At 41.9% G+C, this 11444-nt stretch overlaps 1 protein-coding gene across 1 annotated transcript; it reads left to right on the top strand.

Moving 5' to 3' along the window:
- On the top strand, positions 1-10840 carry LOC309711295 (TNF receptor-associated factor 2-like). Its single transcript, XM_082541523.1, has 11 exons — positions 1-423; positions 1981-2190; positions 3019-3097; positions 3489-3587; positions 4509-4670; positions 4783-4857; positions 5232-5306; positions 5973-6545; positions 7139-7316; positions 7512-7660; positions 7825-10840. The coding sequence occupies exons 2-11, from the start codon at positions 2003-2005 to the stop codon at positions 8041-8043; spliced, it is 1797 nt and encodes a 598-aa protein (XP_082397649.1). The 5' UTR covers positions 1-423; positions 1981-2002; the 3' UTR covers positions 8044-10840.
- The last annotated feature ends 604 nt before the right edge of the window (positions 10841-11444 follow it).

Genomic DNA, 11444 nt, shown 5'->3' on the forward strand with positions numbered 1-11444 from the left:
TTCAGGAGAATACTGCAGGGAGTACTCGCGCCCTCAGCTCTGGAATAAATGGTACCGACGTCACTGTTTGCGGCCAGTGTAAACGGGCCCATTACATTACAGTCTCCGGCAGCAGAGCAGCCCGCCTCCTCTGGATTGTGGACCAATGACTCGGACGCCTCTACATCTCGTCTGCCTCTCAACCCGCGTTCAGCCCCTCGCATGACGTAACGCCCAATCTGAAAGTGCAATGGCGATATTGGACAATAACAGCCATCGCGCTTGGGGTCCACATCTATATTATGTGGCTAAGGTTCAAGAAAACACCTCCAGCCGGCTGCAAAACCACATATAATATCGGCACAGAGCGCGAGCGTCAACCTGCGACCAGGAAAGGTGATCTCCCAGCCTCTGCACGCGATGACAGCTTAGAATAAATCGCTGGTGAGTCCAAACTCTGCTGATTGCAACAGCATTCGCCAAAGGGGGAAAAAGGCTTTTCCAGTAAATGGTCTCTTGCAGGCAGCAAGCCTGAGATTTCAAAGGGGCGTGGCGGTATGCTGGGTACTACTTCTGACTAACGGATGCTGATAGCTTAGCAACAGCGACGGGGAAGGAGAGCAGAGACAATGGATGTGCCATTTGTCAGCATCGTTACTGGGCAGGCTGAGCTGAGCGCGTGTTTGCTGGACTAGAGAGAGAGACACGATCCTCGCCACTTTGTTCCAAGTGAGCAGCAAGGAGCCGTGGATGCGGAGTGGAAATGTAAACAAAGGGTGTGGGCCTTCCAGCTGGCCTGTGATGCTCTGCCACACACATGAGCATCATGTAGTCATGTCAAGAAGAAGGCCAGCCAGCTCTGGATCACAGCTGCTCCAGAGCCCCAGAAACCCAGGGGTCCCAAACATTATACTGGGTCTCTGCAATAGTTTTCAAGCTGCCAGCTTTTATTTGCCGTGCTGGATTGCTTTTCTATTGTTGAGCAAGCTATTTTAAATTTCATTGCCTTGGACTTCAGGACAGTCTAAAACGATTTTCACTATTTTTGACATTTTATAGATCAAACAGCAATGCTTCCTTCATTTTAAATAGCTTTAATAGCCGTGCAAACATCAGTAAGCCATAGTTAACACTGTATTAATTAGTTTATCTGAATTCAAAAGTACAGCATTAAAGTTATATTTGTATTGTTTAATAGCAAAGCCACTGAAATACACTCACATCATAAAACTCTTCAGATTTTTTGGTTACAGTAATTCTAGTCCATGCGTCCACCAAACGTTTAGGTCAATGAGTTAAAATCCTAAGATTTTATATATATCTTATTGTGCTTGGAATAAAAATAAAACAATGTTTCCATCCGTCCACCTGTTCATTCCCCTATTTATCCATCCGCTGGATTGGTTGGGCTTAAGTCTACCTCAGCCATCATATAGCAAGAAGTAGGATACACCCTGGACAGGTTGCCCGTCTGTCACAGGGGGAACGCAGACAATCACTTACATTTACTGCTGATTTAGGATCACCGGTTAACCCTGTATTTGGACTTTGGCAGTACACCACTGACTGAACACACTGAACCCACACAGAGAGAGGACCTTATGAGGTGATGGTGCTAACCACTGTGCTGCCCTGAAAGACACTTTTATTACTTAAAAGTAACAACAGCACCCACAGTATAAAGGTAACAAAGTAACATCCATGTAAATGCCATTGTATTCCAATGAGAAAACTTCTATTAGTCACTTGGCCTGTCAGGTGGTTTTAAATTTGTGGCTAATCAAAAGGATAATGAATGTGAATATGAAGGCATGGGTTAAATACCAACCAGAAAATGCAATCCTGGACTTTTAATGGCCATATGAATATTGAAACTTGGTTTTAAAGATGTAGAGTATTGGTTCCCTTTTGGGTGTGATAAAAAAAACAATGACAATCCAAATGGACTCTGAAAGTGAAACTGTTGCACCTCCCAGGCTTGACATTTCGCTTGTTTCCTAGGTGTGACGTGTGAACAGACACCATGGCCACACAGGAACCGTCCCCTCCTTCATCCATGGAGAGCAATAAGCCCGGCTTCCCCAAGAAGATCCTGGGCAACAAGCTGGAGGACAAACACCTGTGCAACTGCTGCCACAATATCCTCAGACGGCCTTTCCAAGCCCAGTGTGGACATCGCTTCTGTTCCTACTGCTTTAACAGGACTGTGAGGTGAGGAGTGGAATGGCCAAAGGCTAAAATAAGTGCTTTGGAAGTGATTGTAAATATTTAGATTAAAAAAAAAAAAAACTTTAATCATTTAATATATAGTAATGTTGCTCATTCTCCTTTGTTCAGTTTCAGGGAGCTGCTTTTAGAGCTTCTATCGGGCTAAGAGAAATGAAAAAGTTAATTACTACTTAAATGATTCTAATCCAGCACTATTTAATTCCAGCAGTAATTAGCGCTCAACTGGTAATAAATTAGTGCTTACACTGGATTAGTGTTATTAGTGTCCCACTGAAGTGGGAGACTGATGTGTCACTGATTCTTTGTGTGTTGCTTATTCTTTGTCAAAAGCTGTAAAACCACATTGTCAGCGGTTCAGTATTTTTTGAGTGGATCTCTTTGCTTTGACACCATTGATGCATCTCTGTAAAATATCTTCGATGACAGAGACTTGATCATATTTGGATGAGGGCGTGGAGCTGAAAGTAATCAGCTGAAGCTAACGAGCTCGATTTGCAGTGTTCTTCCATAGACTGGATGGGTCGGCTGTAGGACAGAATCCTGCCTAACATGGCATAAAATGCTAGATTTTTACTCATGAGCCCAGTGGACAGAATGTTAGCATAAATAACCATGAACTGACTCTATTACTGTTCTGATAAAGTACATTAAAAAATGCACCAAAAGCACAAACATGATCGGGAGCTGCTAATATTATTAATATCTTTAAAGTGCATATAAATCAGCAGCTAAATCTTTAACTCATAATTTAAGTTGTCATAGCATATGTCAGTAGCATAAATTATTGGCTATGTTGTTGTTTAATTGCAGTAATGGACCTCAGAAATGCAATGCTTGCATCAAAGAGGATATTTTTGAGGACCCTACCTCGATTTTAAAACAAGGATGTGTGAGTACTCTTTTTTCGATTACTTTTTAAAAAATGAAACGAATCACCTTGATTTGAATTGGTGAAAGATTAAAAGAAAAAGAGCAGAAAACAAGCTTCTGAAGTTAAAATATGTCTGACGTGAGCTCTGCGTGTTGCCCCGTTTACATCATGTGCAGTCTGTGCAGTAGTAACAGCAGCGTGATGATGCTGGTGATTATGAGTTTCAGCTAATGCTTAGATAATATAATCGTCACCAAATTAAATCATATGTAAACTTACAGTAAAGTAACTGCGTGCATGTGTTGAATGTGCAGCTTTTCTGACACTGATGAACACAGCAGCTGGACGTGCGTTTCACAGATGCAGCTCAACAGCAGATCCCTTTTTATTTTCTCTCGTTTTTTTTCAGGCTTTTCCAGACAATGCGGTTCGAAGGGAAGTTGAAAATCTGCCAGCTGTTTGTATCAATGAAAGCTGCACTTGGAAAGGAAGTATAAAGGAGTACGAGGTGAGGCGGCTTTTTTTCCTTCACTTGTTTTTCAGTAACCAGGTAGCCTAATGTTTTGTCTTTGTCACTTTGAAACGCTCGCTAGCCCCGCCTTGCATGGAGAGTACTGTGTGCATGAGACAAAGCAGCCTTGGCGCTCTTCTTGAGCAACCATAATCTGGATTGCAAACAGATGTTTAACAGAGTTTCTACAGCAGCCTGTGGGAGGTGGAAATGAGGCTGGTGCATTTATGAAACGGTGTAAAGGAGGCATTTGGATAACGTGGGAATGTGCAAACAGAGCAGATATTTCTACTGCTTTCAAGAAGTGGGAGGAAAAATCGATAAAGCATAGTATCACAAATTGTGACATTGCATCAATACAGGGACACCAAATTTCTGGTTTGTTTGGGTGTTGCAGGCAGGTTCCAGTAGACTACCTCGCAGCTGTGGATGAAGTTCAATGGGAATAATGGCCACGGTGCAAATAAAACTTGTACAGCTTGTTGTTTAGATTTGAAAAAGCACAATCAAGTTAAACAACTTAAATCTAGTCTCCTCCGTATCACATGTCCAGCAGCTGCCTTTAGACAAATGCATACATTATGTAAACATATTGCTGCCACATTTCCTGTCTTTATATCTACCAGTTTCTTTGTGGGAAATTGTGTTTGCATGTTTTTCTTTGGTCTCTGGGGGCCGTAACATCTGCAGCTGTTGTTCTCCTTCTTGTGGCTGAAGATGGTTCTTTATAGCTGTGGTTTTTACCTTTGGACTCATTGTCCTGTTACAGAATGCTAGTGTTGCGTGAAGGATAAGACTCTAAACATCTAACATTGTTAAAGCTACAGCGCTGTTCTGTACGTAGACAAATAAGCCTCCCAGGTAACAGAGGTTACCATTCTGCCACAGCACCTCAGCATAAGCTCCCACTTTCCACAGATGAACCACGAGGGGAAGTGCGAGTTCATGATCATCCCCTGCCCCTCCTGCAAAGAACGAATCCGCTTCAATGAACAGGAGCGCCATAATGAGCGAGAGTGCCCTGAGAGGACGCTCAACTGCAAGTACTGCAAGGAGCCGTTCCACTTTAAGAATATCAAGGTTGGAAATGATTTATTTAGACCAAAGATGCTCGTCGGGGCCTGTGCGGCAGATCAGAGCAGCTATTTGTGTGGCATTAAAAGAAACGCTGCTGCCTTTTCGTTTTTTTCAGGCTCATGATGAGATCTGCCCCAAGTACCCGATGATCTGTGAAGGCTGTGCCAAGAAGAAAATACCCAGAGAAAAGGTAAATCTGAGACCAACGTGCAGAAAAGGTTGTAAAACTTTTATGGTGTAAAACTGACCATAGGCCATGTAGCTGCTGTACATTCTCTTTTTCACTAATCAAATGTGATGGCAGGGAGTATGCAACTGAGCTTCTGAAAATAATGAATGTACTTTGTCATGTTTACTTATGTTTAATAAAAAAGAAACTGAAGATATTCAGACTAATCAAACAAATTTGAAGATGCAATATGTAAAATGTCACAAGATACAAAGTAACAAATATAAGAAGAAAAAGACACAACTGATTCATCACTCGCTGTTAATACACAGCAGATGGAAAATCATTTATATCGATTGTGAGAAATTGACTATTTTATTTCTTTTGTTTCCCAGTATGTGGACCATATCAAATTCTGCAGCAAATTCAGAACTCCATGTCGATTTCATGTGGTGGGATGCGATATGTCTGTAAGTAGCCCGATTGTTTTCTCAATAACAAATTCAGTATTTGAGCACACAGTCAGATTCGAGACTATAGGAGAGAAAACATCATCTGAACCAAGATGAGGAGGAGTGAGGAGGTATCTTTTTTCCAGTGACTGTATATAAAAGATGAACAGAGCCACTGTGATGTCACAATTTGGTTTGTGGACTATTGTTTTGAAAGTTTGAGCATTAAGGATGACCATCCTGCTTAGTTCTTTAAAAACACAAGTGCTAGTTAGCCAGTTTGGTTAGCAGTGTTATTCATTGTAATGTTTGGGATTGAAATTGTTATTGGAAAAACTATCGTGGCCTTGAGAGGTCACTGCAACTTAGGAAAACACCAGCAAATAGAAAACCGCCACAAAAACACACAAAACACAGTGGAAGTTTAAAAAAATGCTGCTAATACTCAACGGGACAAGCTAGCAAACGGCTAATAGTAGACAGTAGACTATTATATATTCTTAGTCAGAGATGTTTTGAATTAAAAAAATAAAAACAGGAGTTTACAATACATTGGTGGAAATGAATCATGTGAATGAATGAATCAAATGAGTTAAGACTATGTTAGATTTACCGTTCTCCTTTACTTCAGTAATTACTCTGTGCATTCATATATTGTTTCTGGTTTCTGTTGCACTTTTGCAGGTGGAGAAGGAAAAGATTCATGACCATGAGCGCGCATATGCCTATGAGCACCTCAATCTTCTGCTGCATTACATTATGGGCATGAAAGTTAGCATGGAGGGCCTACAGCCCCAGGGACTGGAAGTAGCCGGACACAAACTGGTGGAACTCCAACAATCCCTCAAGGAACTCGAGGCCAGAGTCTCCCAGCTCAGCACCACCTCCTCTGGGCCTCCCGTGCAGGGAGCCGCCGCCGCCGCATCCTCATCATCTTCCAGCTCTGGACCTCCTGGTCCACCTGCTTCAGTTCCTCTACCTCCACCTCCCACTCTGCCTCCCACTCTCTCTGTGTCCACATCCTTCACGCCTCTGCCCAGCTCCGTGGGCGCAGCGCTGGAGCTCCAGCTTCACAGTGAGAAAACCAAGGTGGCCGAGCTCGGGCGCAGGTGCACGGAACTGGAAGTCAAAGCTGGCACGTTTGAAAATGTGGTGTGCGTCCTGAACAGAGAGGTGGAGAGGTTCGCCACCACCATGGAAGCCAGCAACCGTCAGCATAAACTGGACCAGGATAAGATCGAGGCTCTGAGCAACAAGGTAAGCTCGAGCCATGACTGCAGCATTCCTTGTTCTCTGAGTTTTAACTCAGTCAAATCTGAACACACAACAATGGACCGTTCATTTTTAGATTCACCATTACTTTTTCTTCCGTATCGATGTAATCCAGAATCCTGGAGAGATCTTAGGTTGTGGTTGAATCTGTTTATTTGCATACAAAAAAAGGTGTGAATGGCTGATTTAAGGATAGGCGAGTCTAAAAAATACTTTTAGCACACACAAAATACCTGCACAGATTTTACACTTCCGGTGTGTAAAGGCTGCTACTTTGAGAAAACTTGTTGCCTGCCAATTTATAAAATCCTAGAAAACACAGGAAAAGGCTTGGAGATGCTTCAAAGTGATACTTTGAACAAACTCAGTCTTTTCAAAATATTTGTAGTTTCTTCCTTAAAGGCAGAGTGATGTTGATCACCTTGAATTGATGCTAATATGAATTAGTCATTTGTAATGTCTGAGCATGTTTGTGAAACCAACCAAAACTACTGCACTTTTAGTTGGTTATTCTCTCAGCTGCTGTTCAGTCACTGCTGGAAAATATCCAATTTAATGAATATGTGTTTGTTTTCCAGGTGCGACAGCTAGAGCGGACTGTGGGGCTGAAGGACCTGACGGTCGCAGAGATGGAGGGACGGCTGAGAGAAATGTCCGCCACCACCTTTGACGGCGTCTTTATCTGGAGGATTTCAGATTTTGCCAAAAAGAGACAAGATGCCATCGCAGGCCGAGCCCCTGCCATGTTCTCGCCCGGTAACACTGCGCATTATCACGGTGTTGATCCAAAATCATCAGCCTAGAATACCAGGAGCATGATCAGTGAACTGGTTTGAGAAGAGCAGCAATAGATGCCTGCAAAATTAAAATCGTTGAAAAAGTTATTACTAAATTGTTGAAACTGTTGTTGTCTTGTGCGAATAATTAGTTCTCTTTCTTGTTCTCTTCCAGCCTTCTATACCAGCAAGTACGGCTATAAGATGTGCCTACGGATCTATCTTAATGGAGATGGGACAGGGCGTGGCAGCCACTTGTCCTTGTTCTTTGTGGTGATGAGGGGGCTGAGTGATGCCCTGCTTAAATGGCCCTTCAACCAGAAGGTAAAAGATTAAGAAACAAGCAGGCATTCAAGTATCCCCTTCTGGTTGTTGACCAGTCTACTGTTTTTGTTGTTCTTATTTCTTTAAGGACCACAATGAGGTTTGTTCTGCTGAAACTTGCCTATTTTATCCCAACAGTAATCTCTTACTTATTTGACTTCCAGGTTACGCTGATGCTGCTGGACCAGAGCAACAGAGAGCACATCATCGATGCCTTTCGACCTGATGTCACTTCCTCCTCCTTCCAGAGACCCGTGAGCGAGATGAACATCGCCAGCGGCTGTCCACTCTTCTGCCCGCTCTCTAAGCTCGATGGCAAGAACACTTACATTCGTGACGACACCATCTTCATCAAGGCGATTGTGGACCTCACCGGCCTCTAGACGACCTCCATTGGGTGTTACAGTTTGGCAACCAGGCAGCTCTTTGACCATTAAAGGCTTCATTTTGGCTCAGTCGCGGTCCCTTTCAGGGCGCCATTTGGGCACCTTGCTGTCCCCCGCAGCTTTGGGGAGACAGACATGCTTGCGACAGTCTGCTGCATGTAGCTGCTCAGACCAGACGATGCAGGCATTCTTATACCTTGGTGGTCTCTGTGTGAGAACCCTCACCTCCGTCATTGCTGTACATTTGGGTGCAAAACTTACTTTCTTGACATCACAGCATCACCATCCACGGTGATAAAGTGCCGTTTCAGTTCTGCAGGCGAGTTTTCAGTTAGAGGAAGCAGGCAGCAGTGCGATGTAGTCAGAGTGGTGTTGAGCAGAAGCAGAGGGGAGTGAAAAGGTAGAACTGCATCTTTGTTTTTCGTCCCCTGCTTTCGAAGGCTGGGGGATGTTGCAGAACATGCAGAGTGTGTTAGAGCAGGGCTGTAGATGTGTTTTATGTGATCACTCTGGTGAAGCTGGCGGTAGAATTATAATAGAGTTAGAGCGTGGCTTGATGCAGATTTTGCTTCCTCTTAAAGATTGTGGATATTGTGAGCGTCTCAGTTCCAGTGTGGAGTAAATTTGCATAGACAAACGTGGAGTTATGTTATGAATAAGATTACAGGCATTTCTTTTTAGTTCTTCATTTCTTTTAAACAAAATGCATGCTGCTGGAGTTTTAAGTATAAAGTATAAAAATGCTCTTTTTTTGGGAGGGGGGGGTTGTTTTGGTTTTTTCTTCAACTGAGCTTCACAAAGTTTCATCATTTGATATTAAACTTGTTAGTGATTTATCCATCTGTGATGGTGGACATTGCCTGCATGTCTATGAAGCCAGGCTATTTACATGTAAAGTCAGTGTTGCGTATTTGTTCCTAATAAGGGGGTCGTGGTTCTGATTGGTGGTTTGGTACATCTGTGGAAGATACAGTGGAGTTACCAAGGAGTCAGGGCAGCTTGCCAGTCAAGCCTGAGGTGTAAAACTTACATGTGGTTTTGTCTCTGACAAACATACATCGCTGGAGTTTTTCCCAAGGATATGCTCACTAGCTCACATCTCAACACATAGTACCGTGCCCCACCACAGACTGAGGTCAACGCAGATTCCACGAAATGAAGGAATAGTATGTTCCTTGTTTTCTGTCCTTACAGTATACAGTGCGTATGTGTTTCTGCTGCTATATGATAGAATACTCATGTGAAAATATATATATGTGTGTATATATATATATATATATATATATATATATATATATATATATATATATATATATATATATATATATATATATATATATATATATATATATCGCTGCAAATATAAATGAGCTATGTGTGTGGAGGTAGAGAGGATGGAGACAAGAGATTGTATTGTTGTATTGTTGCAGATTGATGTTCAGCGCAGCCCCCGAATTTTTCGTTTTCCCTTTTCGTGCTCTTTCACCCATTTTCCCCACAGCACCACACATCGAACAAAAACTCTGGTTAAACTGGGATGCACTTTTTCGGCACGCATCCTGAGGTTTTAAGGTTCACGCTGGCCTGTTTGGAAACCAGTCTCGACCTGTATTGAAACCTCTCTGTGCATGGGAGGCTTCGATTCATACTCACTATGGAGTTTCACAGCGGCTTTCCTCGTGGGCCACGTGTGAATGCATTTATTTGTATTTGTTTGGATGAAAATACGTAGAATAGTTATTATGTTATATCTGGCGCCGCTTCCGTTCAACAGAAGCAGCTGCCTATATTCATAGCAATGTATAAATATGTATCTTTCATATCATAATGTTGAAATAATCTATATATCAATGTTAATATACACAAGAGGTTATAATAAACATAGTATTACTGAATACCTTATTAATTCTATATCTATATACCAACTTTTTGTTTGATGGTTTGAACAGGCCAGGACAACCCCTTTGTGACTTGTGATTCTTTCTAGAGTGCAATATATGATCATGTCTGTTAGGCTATACAGAGGTCACGCTCGACTCATTTGTTTTCATTACCCATTCTGGCGCCGAAGAACCGCAACCCAATTCTCCGAGGAAATATGGTGCTTTCCTTGTCATAAATCATATGCTATTTTATCAGTAACATGAAAATCACAAGTCAGTAGCTATCTGTGAGGATTACTGGCTCTGTGGGCTTTTAGAAAGATCATTTTATTGCTGAGGAATTCTTGTTCCATACAGTGAGTTTATACTCTTATCTTAGAAACCTTTCAGTGAAGGCTGAGCATGTAATAAAATAGGATTACATGGACTTTTTAAAGTGTTCTCGTAATGTGCCAAACTCAAATATTACCTCCATGTATGAACACTGTTGTACTGCAAGTTGAATTTTATGTTCTATGCTAAAATATGGTGCCAAATATGTTTCTATTTAATTTTTCTATGAAGATGCGTGTGTGAGATTTTAATATGAGGCGTCATTACTTCTGTAAGCACCAGAGGAGCTGATTAATACTGTCCCATTTAAAATGTCCTCAGATGAGGTTTCTGAATGTAAGCTTTAATTAAGTTGGTTTTCCTTTTCAAAAAACACACAACAGCCGTTCTGTCTTGTGATGCAGTTGACTTGAACCAACTTTTTTTGTGCACTTTCTATCGTTTGTTTGTCCAGACAGGGTATTTTGTTGAGCGATTTATGTACCTTGAAATCAGAGCCATATATATTCTGATGTTGATAATTGATGTATTATGCTGAAAAAAGGACATGCAGTATGTAATAAAGCGTGGTGGTTTCAGCCTGTGTTGATTTTTTAAAGTGCATCTTTAATAGAAAGTATAGAAAAAAGAGCATTTTGAATCTTCAGTTAGCATTTTGATAATCAGCCTTGCCATTTTTTAGGGATAGATATTCTAGATAAAGTGCTATGGGTGGAACACTGAGACTCGCCTTGTTAGTGAGAAGCAACAGGCTAATCAAATGCTAGCTTTTCACACACCAGAACTAAAGCACAATCTACTGGAAAGTCCTTATAACACTGCAGCCCATTACATTAGATAATCCGATCGCAATGCTCCAAAAGGCACCGACAGCGCAAACACAGAGGAGAGCTCATTGACTACAATTAACAGAGGTGAGGCCTAGTGGACACCAAGTAGCTGTAAAAGACACAGCAACTATGACTCGCTGGAGGGGGATTTGCACGTCAGTAGAGATCACTCTGTGTGGAGTGGTTGTCTGATGCCACTAAGCACTGCTGTTTCAAGCTGAAAACTGCTGTTAACTTAATAAAAGAGAAATGATTTCGAAAAAGAGAAACTCTCATCCGAATTCTCTTCAGCTTATTTTTATCTTGTTGAATTACAGTTAAGCACTGGGGCTTCCATCTCATCTGCAACAGA

Source organism: Aulonocara stuartgranti (genome assembly GCF_965226115.1).
Source record: "Aulonocara stuartgranti genome assembly, chromosome: 7".
Lineage (NCBI taxonomy): Eukaryota > Metazoa > Chordata > Actinopteri > Cichliformes > Cichlidae > Aulonocara > Aulonocara stuartgranti.